This window comes from Oryzias latipes, chromosome 11 (genome assembly GCF_053564925.1).
Source record: "Oryzias latipes strain Hd-rR chromosome 11, Olatipes_Hd-rR_3.1".
NCBI classification, from domain to species: Eukaryota; Metazoa; Chordata; class Actinopteri; order Beloniformes; family Adrianichthyidae; genus Oryzias; species Oryzias latipes.
Genome location: NC_136247.1, coordinates 25,055,736 through 25,076,183, shown reverse-complemented (window position 1 = coordinate 25,076,183; position 20,448 = coordinate 25,055,736). Strand labels below are relative to the sequence as shown.

The window sequence follows — 20,448 nt, the reverse complement described above, 5'->3', positions numbered from 1 at the left end:
GTGGAATTTAATTATTCACTAATTCGTAAAAAAAAAAAAAAAAAAAAAAGGCCATCAAGGTTCTATATAGCATCATAAATAAGTTTTATGCTATTATTTAATATAGGCTAAGATCAAATACCCCAAGTTAAATAAAAATGTAATAATATAAACAGCTATAGGCTATAATATAATTTAAAAAATCTCTCCAAACACGATTTTGTTAACTCTAAGAAGCCAGTCAGATTTTTAGTTCATTTATTACTGAACTATTCACAAAAAGTTGTGTTCAAAAGAAAACGTATTTACATTTTTTTTATGACAGGGCAACCATTAGAAATATTTAAAAATGCGAAAGATAAAAGTTTTAGTTTTTCCCATCTCATATCAGAACTGCTGATTTGTCTAAATCTGTCACCGGAAATGATAAATTGTATTATTTTCATCTAGGTTTAGAGTATAGTTTTGTTTTTGATTGCCCAATACATGCTAACAATAATATGTAATCCAAATTCCCCGAATATTTTCGGTATGTGGGAAAAAAAAAGTCAAAACTCATTATTTATGACTGTTTCTTTAAGAAGGCTGGAGGGGGCGGGGCTTCTTAACGCTCAGCTGACATGAAGTGGAGGGTCATGTGACTCAACGCAGAACTTTCACAACAGTTATGGCGGCTGCAGGGACAATGATAGGCAACAGAGTTTTTGTTGTTTTGCTTATTTTACGGTTAAGTTTTTGCCCGTGTTTAGTTGGCGGGACAAACGAATATAAAAGACAGGTAAGACAGTAAAGCGTACCCGGAAGTTCTTTAATTTAGACCCTAATGTTCGACAAAAACCACGAAAAATAAACAGGAAGTGAAAGTTTTGATTACATTATCATATATCATGGCAAAAATGCCACTAATTCACGCCTAGAAATCGAAGTTTTCCTTTTGTGATATTCTTAGTTATATCAATTCATTTGTAGTTTTCAGCAATTTCTTCTATTGTTTGTGCTCTTTCATTTTGATTGCAGATTGAATGATTGGTTTTCCGAAAATATAACTTTGATCCTGATGTATTATTTTCATATGGCGATGTCCCTTAAAACTTGTTTTTTTGTACGCTTTAGTAATCAAAATTTTTATTCAAATGTTTTACTACCTTTCTTTCCTTGTTGTTTACTTTAAATGACGCTGATTAAAAAACGTTTTACCGTCTAAATGACCATTTGTAAATTCACCTTATAAGTTAAAAGGCTTTTGTTCTTTGCAAAAAAAGTTGCCATGTTTATTGCATTTTATCAGCTGAGATAATTTGCCTAAATAATTCTGAAATAATATTCAAAATAAGCTTGAATAAATATATTATAATTATCTTCGTTTGTAGTTAAGAAAATCAATAAAGGACTTTTACTTCGAAAATATTTGCTTTTTTTTTAGTTCTTGTATCCTTCAGGCTTTGTGAATATCACAGTCACGTGAAAATGTAAACTACTGTGAGATAAAATCTCTCAATCAGGATGGTTTACTTTGTGTTTATTTTCTGTGTCATAACAAAATTCAAATTACCCGATAAAATTCTATATTGAAGCAGACATGAATCTGCTGCATTTTCATTAATCTGCAGACAATCTTTTTGATTTTTCTCACCTGTGCTTATTCAGTTGACCCTGCAGTTGAACCCAAACTCAACATCAGTGCCACCTGGTGGTGACTTGCTGCATGTGCGAGCTGTGGGAGATAACGACACGCTGCATTTCCTGTGGTGCAGCCAGGGGGCGCCAACGTTGCTGATAGTTCACACCAACACAAGCAACTCTTTAGTTCAGGTTTGACAGTAGTGTATTTTTTTATGAAGTATTTGTAGTATTAATGATTAAATTAATGAACAAAAAATATACTTTCTATTTTTTCTTTCATCAAATCTCTACAAAATAGCAATTTCTTCACATTTTGATGCACAACTAAACAGTAAATTCTGTTTAGCAGCATTTGCATTCACTATAATCTGTAATTATTTAAATATATATATTTTTCTGTTTAATGAGAATTTACTTAAATGTATATTTGGGAGATAAATAATTTTTCTTTCAGTCATTAATGAAGCTATGATTATCCCTTGTGCTATCCTATGGGGTCCAGATGACCCAATTCTTACATTGACGTGTTCTCCCTACCATGACAGAGGTGGATACAGGTGAAGAGGATTTCATGTAATCCATGGACACCAGTGAAGATCACAAATCATTGAAGAAAAAAGGTTTAGCGCACTGTGTAGTGGGTCTAGATGACCCCAGTTCCAATGTCAAGTGCCTATGATTGCACAAGGGTTACAAGTTTTAAGAGGAATTGAACATCATAATAAGGTGTGTTTAATCTGCATTCATTTTTCGGTGCATTAGGTGAACTGGACTCAGTTTTTGAGCCGTAACGTCAGCGGTGGCCTCAGTGTGGAGCCGCAGAGCAGCATCCAGTACAGCATCGCCGTGGTTTTCAGTCGGGTCAGTTGGGAAATTCTGCTAGCTCAGGTCTCCATGGAAACGTTGGGTTTGCTTCATAAATCTGTTGTGTCCCTCAGCTGCTGGAGTATGACGACGCGAATGACACCGCCATGCCAGATTCCGACTTCTTCCCTCCTTACGAGCTCCAGAACCTGAACTGGAACCGCCTGGAACTATTCGACGCCAAAGCTCGGCTGTGCGGAGAAACCCCCGAGTTCGGGAACGGATCCCTCTGCCTGACGGTTTGAGGACACTTTTTAATTTCTATGTTAACAAAACTTAGAGAAGTATTCATTAATGTTTTGATGAATCGTTCCCTGCAGTTGTCTGTCTTTGACTCCGACGGGCGTGCAGAGTCTTGGCCCCGCCTCCTGCACTCAGCTAACTCCTCCCAGCTTGAGGTTTGGCTGCATGGTATCATGCCACGGTCGGCAAACTCTAGGTTCTTGCTGGAGATGCAGGCGGTGGGCGGAGACTTCCCTCTGAGCAGAGTGGATGTCCGCCAGTTCATTGACGACGAGTTCACGCCGTCAATTTTTAAGGTGACGTACCGGAGGAAACGTCAAACGTCAGAGTCGGAACCAAACATGGACAGCCTGTTCCCTTCACCCGTCAGGTGTCTCAGTGGGTGTCTCCTGTGAAGGGCGGCTCAGACGTGTCGGGTTACGTCCAGTGGAAGCCGGTGGCGTACCGCCAGTCCAACCCAGCCCTGGAGGACGCCACGCCATGCCGCTACTCGGACCCCCAGACTCAGGACGGAAACGCCACGGCAGCTTCTTCCGCCCTCATCCAAGCTTTCTTCTCCCAACCCAACATCACGGGGCTGAACGTGAGCTTTGGCCTGGCAGGAGAACCGTTCTACAACAGCACCAGGTTCCTCAGCTGGTGGGTTCCCTTCTGGTCAACCTTTAACCACGGGTCAGGGTCAGACGACAAACGCATCTTCTGTTTCAGGACGATGCTGGTGGGTGTCGGAGCTCCTCCCGTTGACACCTTCTCTCCGATTGTCCTCGCCATCATGGCCGTGGGTCTTGGGACTCCCATGATCCTCTTGCTGGTGGGCGGAGCCTTGGTTTGCCTCCATAAGAGGAGGCACGGCTCCCCGGCAACCTACCAGCCAATCAACTGATGGATGGAAGGACAGAGACTCTTTTAGAAATGGTTTAAAGACATTTTCTTGCGGGATTCATATTCCAGACTTTAGTCTCTAACCTGGAATAAGCAGAAAGCACCAGCAGGATAGTCTGACCTAAAAAGGATTATGGAACTTTAGGATCAAACTCTTAAATTTAAGGCAGTTTTTTGTGTTTGAATCGGAAATATTTGCCATTTAAAAATAATATATATATTTTTTTCTGTAAGATTTACGTTCTTGGTCAGCCGCTTGCTGATATTTTATTTTATTAGGAGGATTTGTTGCATTTTTTATATAATTAGATGCATTTATACAAACGTTCAGGGAGTTTTGATGATTAATTGTGCCAGTGTTTGTTTGCCAAGTGTTCTAGTTTGGCCATTACAAGTTCAAATTATCTTTTTTTTTTTGTTGTTGCCAAGGATCGAGGTTTATCAAAAACCATTTGATGATTTGAAAGCTGCCCAGCAGCTGATTGGCTCATATATTGTCTAAATAAATCGCTGAAAAATCTGTTTTTTTTGTTACTCTCAGACACATTTGTCCTGCTGGTTAGACAATTATTTTTTTGTTAAAGATAGATTTTCTTACACTAACGTTTTTATTTCAGCTGTAGTTTAGGTCATTTATCCTTCAACGAATAAGCAAAAAGAAGAAGCCAAGTCTGATAAACAAATGAAAGAGACATTTTAGGCTAAATTGTGTCCAAACTGGTAAAAGTATTTAGAAGTTAAGCCTCCCTCGTATTAAGTTATCAAGATATTTGTTTTGAGCTGCTGAGAAAAACAGGAAAAACCATTGAAATTAGCAAATACAAAATATTTGTAGAATTTTTGTGCTTAAAATCAGAATAAGTGCTTTTTTGCTACTTTACAAGGCAAAATAAAACCAAAGATTGACTTTCTGCCTTTTCTCAGTTCCCTTTTTTTTCATAAATCAGAATATTTTTCATTCCATTAACACAAAATTACATAAAACATGTATTTTCAGGTAATTGTCATCGAATTTCAGCTAAATAGGATCCATACATTTGAGCAACACAACCTTTTGTTTGTAAAACACCTGCAGAGACGTTTGACCTTCAGCTCTTGTAAGAATAATTTCGACAAAATGTTAATAAAGGCAAAAATACATTTAAAAGAAAACTTTTGGATTTAAAATAAAAGCTTAAATCAGAACAGAAACAAGGTGGTGGTTCTTCATTTCATAGTCACGTCCTGATTAAACTTAACCCGTCAGCCAATAACACCATCAGTGATCAATAAGTTGTTGACCGCATTCATTCATAAACAGTTTAATGGTGTGCAAACTCCGCCCACTTTCACAACAGCTCAGGTTTACAGCTTTTTTCCTTTAAGAACACCATTTTAAAATCATTATTTAAGGGTCAGAAATCTCAAGTTTCAGAATCCAAACATCGATTTCACTAAGTAACAAACCGTGTTTCTTTTTTTATTTTTTTTAATAAGCAGGAAGACATTTTTCTGTCTTATTTTAGCACAAAGTTGACCCCGAAAGTCCATCAGGCTGGGAGACGGTTGACGCAGAAGTTTCATTTGGTGTTTTGAAAGACAGCAAATACTGGATGAGACCTCATACAGGAATTTAAGGTGGACGATACAAGTAACTCCAACGGATGAAGCTGAAAGCGTCTGAGGATCCTGCAACAGTTCGCCATCCCATCGTCCAAATCTGCGTCTTTAAAGTCAACGTGAACAGCGTTTTGTCTTTCTGTCTCCGGTCATTGTTGCACACCTTCTGCTAAAAATACTGAGGAGAATTTAAAAAAAAAAAAAACAGTGGAGCAGCTCTCGAAGTCCTAGATGGATTCAATCTGCCGTCGGACTTTTTCAGAGGCCCGCCGATCGAGCTGGCGCTGACGGACGACCACGAGAGCCGCGAAGAAAGCTGTCAGCGCCATGGTGGCGGCTTCAAACTTCCAGAAGAGATGCTCCTCCATCGAAGCAGATCGACAACTGAAAAGAAGAAGACGGTTCATTCCTTAATCGTGAATAAATGAATCTAATCTTTTGGATGATTTCAGTTTCGTTTGTTTTTAATTATGCAAATGATCATTAACAGTTTAGATTTCAGAGTAAAAGCTGAGAGATTCATGCATTTTATCAGCTAGAGATTTTAAAGGATGATTTAAAACGGGAGTCTGCAACCTTCAACACTTAAAGACATCCGGGTTGATTTCTCAATGACCATAACCACCGCAGATGGGGGAAAAATGAGACACTGCTTTGTAGTTATGTTGTTTTTACTGTTATGATAATAATAAATGTACCTTTTTTTGGCATATACAGAACATAAAAGGAAAATTTCCTTTTTATCTAAATAATAAATTCTTTATAAGTTTTGATCTAGGTTTACATGACTTCCTTTCAAAATAAAAAGACATCCTGTATCACAGAATTATTTCAATCCAGGACAAACAAACTATAAACAGTTTACTTTACCATTTGTGGTGCATCTCAGTCAGAAATTTGTAAATCTAACAAACCAATTTTAAATTAGAGGTAATTACCGCCCCTGACCAAATTTCTCGGGGCATAAACAACTTCAAATCCTTGAAATTTTTTCAAAAGATTTCTAAAAAAGGTTTCTGAAAAACATTTTTTTCTTCAAGTAGATTGCCACAGTTGAGGGCTAAAAGATCCACTTGGAGCTCCAGAGTCTCAGATTGCAAACGTGGTTCCAGTAAGAATCCAGAACTGACCTTTTGTAGTCTTCCCTGCTGGATTTAGTGCAATTGATCCTCTCGACATATCCTGTTTGTTTGCATGCAAACTGTGTTTTCTAGAAAAACATACAAAAAACGATCGCTTTAGTAGAATTTCCATATAGAGTACACGTGTTAGAATCCCAACATGATCCGATGCTTTTAAATTATAAGTGTTGCAGATACAATAAATGGTAGAACAACATTTCTTTCAGTTTGATATAATATTATTAACATATGGGTCAAAAAAATCCAGCTGTATTCAATTCAAATAACTTACAGAGTGGAAGTCGCTGCAGGGTACGCACTCGTCCACCACGACAAACTCCTCCATGAGCCAGCAGGGAGTGGCCACGGGCTTCACTGCTGCCGCAGAGAACAATGCAACCATTTTCAGCGTTACATCATGAAACAAACAGTTATGGGTGACAAACATGGCTTAGCTTTACCTGCAGTTTTCTCTTCGTTAAGCAGCGCTGCTCCAAACACTCTAAAACCAAAACAACATGAGAAACAGTTAAGGCTACTGATGGACTGAATTTAAAGTTTAAATACAGTAAAAGTCTTCTATATTACTTTCAATCCACATTTGTTTTCTTCTGAATCAGATTCACCACAATCTGAGTAACAATTTACAAGGATAGTTCTCTATTTTAGCGGCTGTGTTTTCCCCCTATAAGCGTAAACCTCAACCTCAGATGAGACGCAGTTACCTCATCAGTTTGCCCTCTGACCCCAGCACACAGACTAACCTGAGAGACACCAGGCCCCAGAAAAGAGCGTGAAGGAGGAGGAACCGCGGCCGACAACAAGCAACCGGGATCCGACAGTCGCTCTCCATCAGTCTGCTTCTCCAGCTGGGTGGGACCACAGCCACCCTGAGTCTTCGCTTTGGGTCAGTGGTCTGTCCGGACTGGTTCTGGGCCTGCGAGCCCTTCTTTGGTTCACAGATGGGGTCCTGTTTGTCTGCTTACATGATGGTCAGACTGGGGGAATCGTTTTAAGGTAGCAGGAAGTTTACACCTGAAAGATGAAACAGTTCTGTCAATCAGTAAGTGATTATTGCATACAAATTATATTTTGGAATATATAACGTATTAAGATATAAAAGGTGAAGACAAACAGAGAAGTTAACAATAACAACCAGTCATTGATCCACCAAACTGGCTAACCCCCAAAACGGTAAATCCAGTTAACTTAATGTCATAAATGGAAACACACAAATTAGAGTCAACAAAAGACAAAATAACGTCATGTTTTCGAGATAGAAATCAATTTAATCTTTACAGACAACAGTCGTCTACTTACTACACTGTCTGGTTAGTAACCAACTAAGCTAGGCTAATATTAGCTCAGTTTAGCTAAACTCCGTCCACTCACCGTAATCCACTAAATCAACCGACATTCCGGAAGCTAGGAGACGTTTACAACAAGAAACTTGTTTATAACGAGCCGAGACTGAAACTAGTCGATAAATCTGATCCGCTTTGGTGGTTAAATGCAAAAACTGCCACCGGACCTGTTTACGGCCTCACGTCGATACAAAGACGTCACAAAACACAGGAAACTCTTCTGGTGTGGTTCTTTCAAAACAAGAGCACGTAAAGTCCTCCCTGGTGAGAAATGACTCACGTGTATAGTTTTGTCATAAACCAGTTAAAATTTTATTTTATTCTTATACATAAAAATAAACATATTTATCATTTGGGATTGCTCAAAAAACAACCAGAACAAGTTGCATAGTTTCATCATAAGAGTTTTCCTCCAAATAGTTCAAGGACTAAGTCAGTTGTTATTCGTAACCAGAATTTTTTTAATGAACAGTGTAAAATTTATCATTAGTTTGCGTCAGATTATACATTACTATCATAAATATTATTATTAATTTTTAGCCTAAAACAGCTAGAGCTATTTATTTTGAAATTCAGACACTTCCGCTGGCGGAAACTGTAAGGATTTTGTACGTATAAGATTTAATATACATGATAATTTATGCCCCGTATGTACAAACCATATTGAAACTCAAAAGTACCTCTTTCATGATTGTAATTTGGTTAAAATCTTCTGGAATGACTTATATGGGTGGCTTTCAACAAAGAAACTTAACCCCAACAATTTTATACCTGAACATTCAATTTGGGTGTATCAAAAGGTGTATCATATGTCTATGTTTTATTTATTACTTATAACCCTGTTTTATGATTTGATATTGTTTTCATCTGCTGCTTAGACTTTGTTCTAGTTTTCTATTTGTAAAGGCTAAACTGCCTTATGTTTTGGGATTGGAATGTTCCAAATGGAAAAAATGCGGTGTAATTCTGAATGATGTCAATTAAAAAAAAAAGGAATGTTGGCGGACGTTAAAGAGGCAGCCAGTAGTTTCATTCACAAGAAGAGACGATTCTCAAACATCAAACCATTTATTAATACATAACGAGATTTGTTTATATTTTAAATCAGTATAGTTTAGGAAAAACAAATATGCACAATAACTGTCCACTTTCATTTTATCAAAGTTCTAATGAAAAAAACATTATATTGTAAATCATCCACAGAGGGATACTGTGTATTTCAGCCTGTATCACCTCAGTTAACTGAAAGACTCACATGATCAAAAGTTAACCCGTGATTCAGAAATGACTAAACCTAAGATAACTAGTTAACCTAACAAGGTTTGTATCAACAAGGTATACACATGTAAACACTCACTTTTTATTTTAAACCGATAACCCTTTTGATTTCTGTATAAACACTTTCAATTAGCAAAATTTTCACTATGCGTCATTGTAAGTGACATTGTTAAGGGAATTCTGAGTATTTTATCATTTTGTCTTTAATTGTTTTAAGTCCACAAAGCCCTTTGCGTTAATGTTTTATGAAAAGTGTTTTATAAATAAAGTTTGATTTGATTTAAGAAACAATAATGAAAAGCTACATCATTTTTTTCTCGGTTTGGTTTATTAGTTCATTTCAAGCAATCAAAACAAGTAATCAAAAACCAACAACAACATAAAAATAAACAAATAAAAAAAAACAAGATTTATCAAACCTAATTCATTATAAAGCCATAAAAAAAACGGTATTCCTCTTGTTGAAAAACAAGTTATTGCATTTCCACACAGCTAAAAAGAAAAATTGCCTTTAGTATAACAGAAATGTCACATTTTTAAAATTATTTTTTATTTAGAGGCTGTGGAGAAAGAAATGTGAACACTTGGAATGCCGAGGGCAGCGACACACCTGTCCAGGTGAAATTTTCTGTCTTCTGTTCAAACTCCGACCCCAACAAAATTTCTCCATGTTGCACTGCAAAGGAAATATCTGTCAGATCTGATATGAAAGACAAAAAAAGGCAATAAAAACATTGCTAATCTCTACCAGGAGTGTGACTCTTCTTCTCTTCAGACGTCGACAGAGTCCAGGAAGCCGCAAGAAACCATTCTTCTTTACAGATGTGACAATGTTCAACCCAGACTTCACAGACACATTTTCCTAAAAAAAAAAGATAAAAATTTCATCATTTTATGGTTCTTTAGAGATGTTAAGATTTTAATCGGGATAGGCACAAATCTAAAGCCGACAACAATAACTTTTCTTAGAAAAAAAGGAGTTTGGCATCATCCAAAAAATTAATAAGGCTCTTTACAACAGGAAGCATTCAGAAAACACAACAAAAACTGCGTAATTTTGCAAAACAATGTAGATGCAACTTTATCTTCTGGTTTATTGAAACACAACCGATTGTTTTAGTTGTTTTGGATCGTCATGACAACAGCCTGGAATGATCAGAACCAGGGAAACATCATGTTTATTGTCACATTCTATGGAAGATGTGAGATGTTTTTTTTATTTTGTGCATTTTATCCAACCTTTCTATTTCAAGAATCCTTTACTCAGCTAAAAGTTAAAGTTTAAAAGTTAAAAGTAAAGTTTTCCTGAAAACTTTACAGACCAAAATCAAAAAACTCAATAAAGAAATATGTGGAAAACGTGTTTAATCTGACACTTTGGCCCCACTGTTCTAAAACTGTCACCACAACAAACTACAGTAATAAAGTTTTATCATAGAAGGCAAAATTAAAGTGTCACGGTCCAGAAAAAGAAGAAAACAACCCTCATATAAATTAGGAAAACAAGCACAAAAAGCCAGGTCTCTTTCTCTTTTTTTTTTTTTTTCACATGACCAGCGTCACAGAGGTTCTGCTGAAGCCCGTCCCAGTGCAGAAACCAATTAAAAACAGGGATCTTTCCCTGCTGGAAAGATGTGTCGCTAACAAGCTTCAATTAGAAAGAGTTATTGTACTTTTGAAGCAACAGAATCCCTCAGAAAGGCCATAACAGAAGGTCAACAGTTTTTTTCAGAAGACAAGCCAAGTTTATTTTATAATTAATTGCAGGATTTCTCAGGTCACCTCATTGCCAGGATGTTAGTATGTTTAAAGATGCTTGACTGAGGGTCTCATTGGGAGGCTGTGGATGCAGGGACAGTTTGGGGACGGCGTCTCAGGATGCAGAAGATGCTGTGCTCTCTCCAGAGCATCATCCATTGAGAGACAAGCTCAGTTTGTTGGCTCGTTCCATGCATTCATCCTAAAGTTTTTTTAAGACATTCTTGTTCTCCAATCTTAAAAAAAAAAAAAAGATTTTCCCAAAGAAATTTAAATTTTAGAGAAATGCTGGAGAGATATGCTGAAAAGAGCAGAAGAAATCCTTTAAAACTGGATCTTAGTGAACCAGAGATAGTATTATTCCATTTTGATGGTACATGTTTTAAGCCTTGACCTCCATCAACTAATCTTCTGATTATTATAAGCAGCTTGCCCTAACATTTTCAAAAGCATGAGTGGATGTTGAAATGAAGACGTTTTATAAATATTTGTGCAAAGGACACAAACTTAAAGGTTTAAACAAGTCCAAAGCAGATTCATTTGTTTATGTTTTAAGCATTTTGGCTGTTCAAAAAGGCTCAGAACAAAACTAAACCTGAATTTAACATCATTACAGTTGATGCTCTTTGTCAGCTTCAGGTCTTTGGTGTCTGTACCCTCAGCTGTCTCACCTGCAGCGTTGGCACAGCAGGAGTGAAGTCAGCCATCCTGCACGCCGCCCTCCACAGAAAAGCGCTGAGCAGAAGGAAAACCGCGCACGCCTTCAGCTTCATCTGTCGGTCGGCTGCTGGTCATCTGTCCTCTCATCGGGAAACAGCCGTCTGCGGGTTTACGCTTCCTCCTGGATGAAACAGACAAAACAAGCAAACTGACAATGCATTTCAGAGGAAAATAAAACAACAATAATCCTCTTAAGTCTGAATTATGCATCACATGATCACATGATGACATCACATTGATCCCTTCAGAGAGCTCGAGCCAACATGACATCCCTCAGAGGTAATGATAATCTGTTATCATGAAAAATTATTAAACTTTTGTGAATATGTTATTTTTCAATGCTGGAATAAATGGAAAATAACTTTTCTTAACCACGCTAAAGAGTCTTTTGTTGGAAAAAATAGTTTGTGTTAAAAGTTCTTAAAAAATGAATCAGATCGCTTGTTTAAATCACAGACTTAAGCTGCAGTGGGATGCTAGTTCAACATGCAAATGTAGAAGAATTGTCAGGGAGAGGACAGAAACTTAAAGCGTGAGTAAAAAGCATACACACACACAAGCACACATATATATGTATTTTTTAAGTAAAGGACAAATTCACAAAACAGAAAAAAAAGCAGGTACAAAATGTAGCTGACAGACAGAATCGTTCACAGATAAACTGGCTGGTTAGTTGTGAACATATATGCCATCTAACTGGTGTGAACAAATTATTTTCCAATATAAAACAGGAAGTACAAACATTCATTCATTTTCTGTACCGCTTTGTCCCTTTCGGGGTCACGGGGCTGCCGGAGCCTGTCCCGGCTACTTGGGCGTAGGCAGGGGATGCCCTGGACAGGTCGCCAGTCTGTCGCAGGGTAGAACATCCACAATCACACACCCATGCACTCACACTCACACCTATGGACAATTTAGAGTTGCCAATTAACCTATGAAGCATGTTTTTGGACAGTGGGAGGAAGCCGGAGATCCCGGAGAAAACCCACGCAGACACGGGGAGAACATGCAAACTCCACACAGAAAGGTCCCCCATTGATGTATTTTTCATGTCCCCCAGCCGGGACTTGAACCAGGGGCCTTCTTGCTGTGAGGCAAGAGCGCTAACCACTGCGCCACCGTGCAGCCCGGAAGTACAAACAACTTTTACAAATTCTGCCAATTAAAAAAAAAAAAAAAAAAAAAAAAAAAAAAGGCAAATTCTGCCAATAAAAAAAACATCTGTGTGTTTCCCTTCTTGTTCTCTGTGAATATCGATCCATCCATCCATCTTTTGAACCCACTGAATCCCTTTTAGGGACGTAGTGTTGCTGGAGCCTATCACAGTTACTGTTGGGTTCATCCTCAAATCAAATCAAATCAAACTTTATTTATAAAGCACTTTTTACATTAAAACAAAACAAAATAACTTGTGTAAATTCATAAAGAAGATAAAATAGATAAATAAATGCAAAATAAAATAAATAACTAAAATAATAAAGAAGTAAAAATTAGCTAACAGGCAGGTTGCTGGTCTGTTGCAGGGTAACACTCACCTGAGAAAAATTTAGAATCATCAGTTAGCGAAGCATATGAAGCACATTTGAAGCATGCAACTTTATGAGAGCAGCTTCGTTTTCCTTCTCCTTAATGCCAGAACCCTCTGCCCCTATTTCAGGCTGGAGCTCAGCCTCTGCAGCTCTTTTTCACTGACAATTACTGTGTGGATGCCAGAGGTAGGGCTGTGGATCGTTGCTCAGGTGCCGATCTGATTCGATTCATGAATCAAGCTCAGCAATTCACAGATCAAAGCACGATTCTTCGTTTTTAATATAATATATTTGTTGCATTACGCATGTATTTTTGCTGGATGTATGAAAAATAAAATTCTATGTATTAAATCACGTCATTTATACCTTTACTTAGAATTAAATAGTCAACAAAATTGATATAAACACAAAAATTTATATAAAAAAGGTGTTTGTCAATGTTGTTTATTTTCACTACACTCTGTTATATTCATAAATCAGCGAAATTAAGAAACCTTCTTATTAAGAAAGATTATTCTTTTGAGGCAGAACTTAGCAACAAATAACAGCAATTTTTTCCCCTGGAATTAGGGTAATTTCAGACAGCATCTGCAGTCACAATTAATTTCTGTGCACCCCATAACTGTAGCTCCAACTTAATGCAAGAAGTTTGGGTAAAGTATGGTCTAAAAAAGTAAACATTTGAATTTTTCTGTTTACAGACTGGTTATACCATGTTTGAACACTAGAGGGGGTATTATCCACGAACTCAGTTTCACGAATCCACAGATTTACAGGTTGGATTTAACGACTACATGTTTATTCTATTCTATTCTAATATATCTTATTCTATTCTATTCTATCTTATTCTATTCTATTCTATCTTATTCTTTTTGCTAAATTATTTAACATTTTCCTTCATGTTTAGGCTATAGGATTTCCCATAGTAATAATAATAAAAACTTTATTCAAATATTCAAACTCGGACGGATGAATGTGTTTGGTTGTATTTCTATCTTTGGCTGCTGGTCTATGTTTAGCCTCTGAGCCCCCCCCCCCTCCCCCCCCCCCCCCCCCGCAACTCCACCACCACGGCCCCCACCCGTCAACGACCTGCTGATCTTTGTCGTACGTAACACCGTCACCGCGTGGCCCCGCCCCTTTTCCTATGGAGGATTTATTTATTTTCTCCTCCGTCTCCTCCGCTCACCCGCCAACCATTACCGCCGACACGACTCGTCGAACCGCGGCGGGACAGCGCCACAGCGGAGGAGGCGCGAAAGGATGAGCGGCGGGACGCAGAGCCGACCGGAGCCGCCGCCGCCGAGCACCGGAGGAGGCGACATGACTGCAGAATAAACAGGCAAGAAGACACCGCTGCGCCTGTCGGTGAAAAAGAGGGAGGGTGTGGATGATGCATGGATGATGAATGGATGAACGGATAGACCGGTTCATCATGCTGTGGTGGCGGGCGGACGCGCCGTCCGCGGGGCTCGCGCCGCGCCGCACGCGCACCTGGAGCAAGGAGGTGGACAAAATGTTACAGCGGCGCTGCCTCCCTTCCTCACCCCCCCATCACACACCGCCTCATCACCATTGATCTGACCGCCTGCATCCGTCTCTTCCAGCGGTTCCGAGGATGTCTCGAGCGGCCGGACCTGCGCCGCCCGCCGGGGCCGGGACTGGGACCGGGACCGGGTCAGAGCTGCCGGACCTGAGCCACCTGACCGAGGAGGAGCGGCGCATCATCCTGTCGGTCATGGAGCGACAGAAGAAGGAGGAGGAGAAGGAGCAGAGCATGCTGAAGTAAGCGGGGGCTCTTCAAGTCGTTTCCAAATTATATCACTAATAATAATAATAATAACAATAATAATAATAATAATAATAATAATAATAATAATAATAATAATAATAATGATTTCAAAATCAAATAAATGATTTATGACCTCTGACCCCTTTCTCCAGCTTTAATTAAAAGTGAACACATTTCTGATGAATATTTTCATTGACAGATTTGACAAGTTTTAATTTAAAAACAGGCTAAAATGACAAAGTTGGTTGATATCAAACAAAAAAGATGCCAATGTCAACTTTAGCTCAGATCATTGCTGCTGCAGAAAAATCACTCAAAGTTCACTGAAAGACAGAAGATGTCCTCTAAGTCTGCAGTTTGATGGAAAAATATCAAATTAAAGAGCCTCACCAATGACAATTGCGTTTTTAACGTCTACATGAAGAACATACGTGGACATACATGAAGAAAATTTAGCTAAAATTTGCATTTCGGAATACTTCCTTATTCAAATTGTTAGTAATCTGCAGTTTGATTAAAGAACATCTGAAGAAAATGGGCAAAATAATATCTATTCCAACAGAAATATTGTTTTGGGTGTTTCTGACTTGTACTTGTGACAGTTTTCTCCTAACGGAGGACATATATCAAGAAAATGAAGTGTAATATTGCATTTCTCAGTAGTTCCTTTTTCAAAACACTCTGAATCTGCAGTTTGGTGAAAGAACATCATGAGAAATTGGGAAAAATATCAAATGAAAAACCCACTCTGATGGAAAAGATTCTTTTTAGTGTTTTTAACATCTTCTTGTGGCATTTTTTCTGATGATGGAAAAAAAAATAGAGAAAAATAAGCATAAAATTGAATTTTTTTGAGTATTTCTTTATCCAAATCGTTGTGAATCAGGAGCAAATACATTTTTTTTTAGTTATGTAGAAAACCTCCACTCCATTCCGATGCATCACCTGCAGACAAATGGATCCATGTGGGTGGAGTAGCTGTTTCAGGATTCTCAGGTGTCCTTTAATGATGAGGTCATCAGCGTTCGCCTCACGGGACTGAAGCACCCACTCAGTTTGCTTGTGCTGTACCTCCTTTTTCTTGTGATTGTGACACCTGTGTTGTGCATCTCCTATTTTATTTATGTATATTTTGAGACAGTAGCCATTCATCCGGTGCTGTTGGAGCCCCAGGATCAGTGTTTTCCTGAGTGTCTTACTGCCATCTTGACTTTTTCTCACTGCTGAGCTCCTGTGGTCTTTTCCTACGGATGTTACACCGCGTACGTCTGTGTTTTCCTCGTCCGAGCCGGCACACGGCTCGAAACTGAACGGCTGGATAGCTCCAACGTCGCTCGCCATTTATGTTGCACCAGTAATGTTAGGTCAGAGCTTTGGGGGGCTGTAAGCTAGTGGGAGAGCGTGTGACAAGATTTTTGATGGCGTGCTAAAAACTCAGAGGTGAATTTTTGATGAACTTCTGCAGAAACTAGGTGCTAAAAAGACTCAGGTTTTTAGATTTTGGCTAAAAACATGATCCCATTTAAAAAAAAAACACTAGGAACGCTTTGAAAATAGATCAGAAGATGATCGCAGTGGCTCTTTAAGATATTTGGCGCCTACGATTGGCAAACTGGATGTTCCTCATAATTTGACAATAGCCTCCCAGGATCCAAAACAGGAGTAACTTTAAGCGATTTCTGTCTTTGTTGAGTATCTTTGTCCAATCCGCTCCTTCATCTGCAGGCTTTGGTAACTTAATTGTTTAATTAAGAGGCTTCTTGCAAACAAACACACTGGATTTCTTTTGGAATCAGACTGAATTCTCGTATTTTTTCTAACCCTTGTAGTCCGGGGCCTTTTTGGGCGTTTTTTTGTGATAATACTTGATGTCCAGATTTTTAGCTATAACCCTTGTTTCTTTAAAAAAAAAAAAAAAAAAAAGTATATATATATATATATATATATATACTTTTAAATACTTTTAATTTAAAAATCTTAATGCATTAGGCATCACATGATGAACTGCTATGCTTTAGTTATTGTGTTGTTCTGTTTAATGTTGTGTCGCAGACAAAGATTATTGTATATTTTAGACCAAATTGATGTTGACTGACTCCAATTCTTTGCCGCTTGAGATTTTGAAAGGGGTGCCACAGGGCTCAATCCTAGGACCCCATTTTTTGTTTTTTTTGCAACAATAAATTGTGGGATAATCTGCCACATGCTAAATAGATTTATACCAATGACACCACATTGAACTGCTGCCTTTCCTACATTAGCAAACGTTTGAGATGTTACAGTCTGCTTTTACTGTGGTTTAGTTCCTGAAACTATTATTAAATGTAGGTAAAATCAAGGTTATGGGATTTTAATTCACCTATTTGTAAAGGAACTAAGATTACACTCATACCAACTTACTGTGAGTTTATCATGTTTCTATATTTACATTTTATTTTTATTTTCCAAAAGCTTTCTGTTAAAAACTCATCTCCAACTCGCTCTTCAAGTCAAAGGCTTGTTTTTTAAATTGTAGTAATTTGCTTCTTCCTTGGAGTTTGTCAAACTTTTAGCTTTATATGATTTTAGGGATGTTTATTCATATATTATCATGCATCATATATGAATACTCTAGTTAAAATCTTTACTGTTTTATTATTGCAGCTGCTGTAACCCTTACGGCCGCTAGATGTCACTAAAGACAAACATTTAGACTTTCTTTCAGATTATTTTATTTTGAAGGTTGGAAAATTTCATTCTATATGTGAAAATAAATCTTGTTTATCACATTTTTTATTTTCTTTATTTTTATATGATGGAGAGATTTTTGGGGTTGTAGATTCAACATGAAACATTCAGAAGATGATTTATTAAAGATCGAAGCCGTTTTTGAAATCAGCAAAATGCTTTGGTTAAAAGCTAATTTCAAGAAAAAAAAAAAACACTTTGCCAAGAAGTAGTGTGGGTTTTCTGTGTTTTTTTTTTAATTTTTCCATCTTTTTAATCTAATTTCTGTCATTTATCTTGGTCTTGTCAGTGTTTTATGGTTTTTTAAAATGACTGTTTTCCAGTTATTTCCATCATGCCACATTTCTTGTCTTCTTTTTGTAATTGTTTTAACTATTTTTGGTTTTTTTAATTAAATTTTTTAGCTGCCGTTAATTGCTGCTACCCAAGATGCAATAAAGCCCAGAATAGTATAGCTCAATGACACCCAAGGGTTGGGTTGCACGGTGGTGTAGTGGCTAGCACCCTAGTTTTAAATGAAAACATGTTTCATAGGTTAATTGATGTCCTTAAATTGCAATGCCATGTTAACGTGAGAGATTCTGACCCTGTGACCCAGTGGCGCCTCCAGAAATTTTTCATGGGGGTGGCCAGTGGGGGGCCACATTAAATCTTGGGGTGGCACACAAAAACCATGAGCTATATTTTTAAAATTCATTCTACCAAACGTAGTAAAACAACCTTTAGAAAACCAACAGAAAGATAAATGCCTACTGATATTTTGTAGAACATGAACTTATAGTAGATACTACTAGTATAATAACTAATAGATACTAGTAGATACCATTAGTAGATACTACTACTGATTTATATTTATTTTTTTTTGTTTATATTTAATGCTTAGGTGTGTCTGCTTGGGGTGTTCGGCTCTTGACTGAGAGATATCTATAATGAACAAAAAATGAAATCTGTTGTTCTGAAATAATAATAAAAATATCATTCTAATTATTAATTATATCTGTAGACATTTCTATTCAGACTTATAATCATGAAATGTTTTTATTATTAGGGTAACATAATTCTAACTTCACCAGTTGGTCCAGGAACAGGTGGAGCCAATGCATATGCTGAGTTCTGCCTTGCTTCTCTGACCGATGATGCTGACTGTCCCTCCTCTGATGCCGTCTCATCTTTGTCTTCCTCATTCTCTTCTGTCATTCATGCTGCTCTGTCTCATCTTCCTCCTCCTCACTACTCCTCTGTTGCTCCCCTACCATCTCTTTCACTCCTTCTGCTGCACTTTTATTCTTAAAATAAGAATATATGTTCAATTTCTCTTCATTCTCTGAAAATGGACAGACACAAGCATCAACTAATGACTATAGGTAACTCTGTGCAAACAAAAACACATCAAAATGTTGCGGTAACACAACAACCAGTGCTTAAATAGTGCCATGAAAATGAGTGGCTTGTGACAGGGACATCCTTTTTTTACTTATTAATAAGAAGTAATGACACATCCACCGCCGCTGATGATGTGGCGTATTTGCACCAAGTATTTGCACACTGGGTTTACATGTTTTGCAGACCGCATGTTTTTACACCTTTGCAGCTGTGTTTATTTAATATTTAATATATATTTCTTTATTTAATAAGAATCTAATTTTTGATAATAATTTTTCATAATAATTTTCAGTGATATTTTTAATTATTTAATATAAATGTCATTTGTGATGTCCTTTATTGATGTTATATTATACAGATTATTTCTGAATGTCGTGTTGCTGCCACAGATAAATGAAATTTCCCCATTGTGGGATTAATAAAGTCATCTATCTATCTATCTATCTATCTATCTATCTATCTATCTATCTATCTATCTATCTATCTATCTATCTATCTATCTATCTATCTATCTATCTATCTATCTATCTATCTATCTATCTATCTATCTATCTATCTATCTATCTATCTATCTATCTATCTATCTATCTATCTATCTATCTATCTATCTATCTATCTATCTATCTATCTATCTATCTATCTATCTATCTATCTATCTATCTATCTATCTATCTATCTATCTATCTATCTATCTATCTATCTATCTATCTATCTATCTATCTATCTATCTATCTATCTATCTATCTATCTATCTATCTATCTATCTATCTATCTATCTATCTATCTATCTATCTATACAGATCTAAAGTACAGTAAACAGATTGTTAAAGACCCACGGAAAATATTTAACAGGAAAAGAAACGTAGCATTTTGGGATGTTTGATTGTGTGTGCGTGCGTGCGCTCTCGCGCGCACGCGTGTGTGTGCGTGCTGAAACCGGTGCTCGCGCGATGCAGGAAGAGAGGGGGGATAGCGCGTGTGAGGGTGTGGAGCGCATACACGCGCGGTCAGTCGCCGTTTTGGACTTAAGGAAAAAGTAATAAAGAAAGTTCATCTTTAGTGACTGAGACTGGTTCTTTTATCTGACCGGCCCGGAGGATCTGAGGGTTCGAACGCGGAAGTGAACCACGCGTCTTATTCATTCTGCGTCCAGCGGCTCCTCTGTAGATGTCTGCGCACTCAAAGGCAGCAGGGAGGGGAGGGGGTGAGGGCCGGTTTAGGTAATCAGAGCGATGTGCCAGCTTGCTGGCTGTGCATTTGGGATGAAACGCACAACTGATGCTACCACAGTTTATAGTGGCTACTGGGGTGTCCGTGGGGTGGCCACTGGGGTGGCCAGGTGTCGGAGAGGGGTGGCCGTGGCCACCCCTGGCCACCCCCTGGTGGCGCCACTGCTGTGACCTTCACGTTTAGCTGAAAATCAAGGTTCATTAGAGAGAACAGTTTGTTTTCGATGGCCTTTTTCAAATTTTGTTCAAAAAACACACTAAATCCTGCTATGATCAATGCTTTGCAGAGTCCTTTGCAACTAATTCTTGATATTCAAGCATAATATTGTGCAGCAGTCCAAGCGGAACTTCAGTTCC

General features: G+C 37.9%; 3 protein-coding genes and 1 long non-coding RNA gene across 49 annotated transcripts in view; 2 read left to right on the top strand and 2 right to left on the bottom strand.

Moving 5' to 3' along the window:
- The first annotated feature begins 590 nt into the window (after window positions 1-590).
- glmp (glycosylated lysosomal membrane protein) lies at window positions 591-4,502 on the top strand. Its single transcript, XM_004073745.5, has 7 exons — window positions 591-757; window positions 1,627-1,791; window positions 2,365-2,463; window positions 2,541-2,705; window positions 2,787-3,005; window positions 3,080-3,348; window positions 3,418-4,502. The coding sequence occupies exons 1-7, from the start codon at window positions 647-649 to the stop codon at window positions 3,590-3,592; spliced, it is 1,203 nt and encodes a 400-aa protein (XP_004073793.2). The 5' UTR covers window positions 591-646; the 3' UTR covers window positions 3,593-4,502.
- A 374-nt stretch (window positions 4,503-4,876) lies between these two features.
- jtb (jumping translocation breakpoint) lies at window positions 4,877-7,959 on the bottom strand. Of its 3 annotated transcripts, none has more exons than XM_078955071.1 (6): window positions 7,843-7,959; window positions 7,076-7,346; window positions 6,773-6,813; window positions 6,604-6,689; window positions 6,321-6,400; window positions 4,877-5,574 (listed from the first exon to the last, which is right to left on the bottom strand). In XM_078955071.1, the coding sequence occupies exons 2-6, from the start codon at window positions 7,162-7,164 to the stop codon at window positions 5,418-5,420; spliced, it is 453 nt and encodes a 150-aa protein (XP_078811197.1). In that variant the 5' UTR covers window positions 7,165-7,346; window positions 7,843-7,959; the 3' UTR covers window positions 4,877-5,417. The 3 variants fall into 3 exon arrangements, with proteins under 3 accessions (XP_078811197.1, XP_023815358.1, XP_023815359.1); XM_023959590.2 differs by having other exon boundaries at window positions 7,704-7,902; XM_023959591.2 differs by having other exon boundaries at window positions 6,604-6,686; window positions 7,704-7,902.
- A 1,299-nt stretch (window positions 7,960-9,258) lies between these two features.
- LOC111948156 (uncharacterized) lies at window positions 9,259-11,566 on the bottom strand. Its single transcript, XR_002874075.2, has 3 exons — window positions 11,383-11,566; window positions 9,702-9,815; window positions 9,259-9,629 (listed from the first exon to the last, which is right to left on the bottom strand). It is a non-coding gene; the product is annotated as an uncharacterized LOC111948156 (long non-coding RNA).
- A 2,516-nt stretch (window positions 11,567-14,082) lies between these two features.
- The window catches only part of rims2b (regulating synaptic membrane exocytosis 2b), a 41,049-nt gene continuing 34,683 nt past the window's right edge, over window positions 14,083-20,448 (top strand). For 30 of the 44 annotated variants that reach the window (XM_078955038.1, XM_078955032.1, XM_078955064.1 and 27 more), the window contains exons 1-2: window positions 14,130-14,302; window positions 14,568-14,745. In XM_078955038.1, coding sequence (XP_078811164.1) covers window positions 14,579-14,745 — 167 coding nt within the window. In that variant the 5' untranslated portion in view covers window positions 14,130-14,302; window positions 14,568-14,578. Of the gene's footprint in view, window positions 14,303-14,567; window positions 14,746-20,448 lie in introns of all 44 variants that reach the window. The other 14 variants (XM_078955066.1, XM_078955047.1, XM_078955042.1 and 11 more) reach the window with 3 other exon arrangements.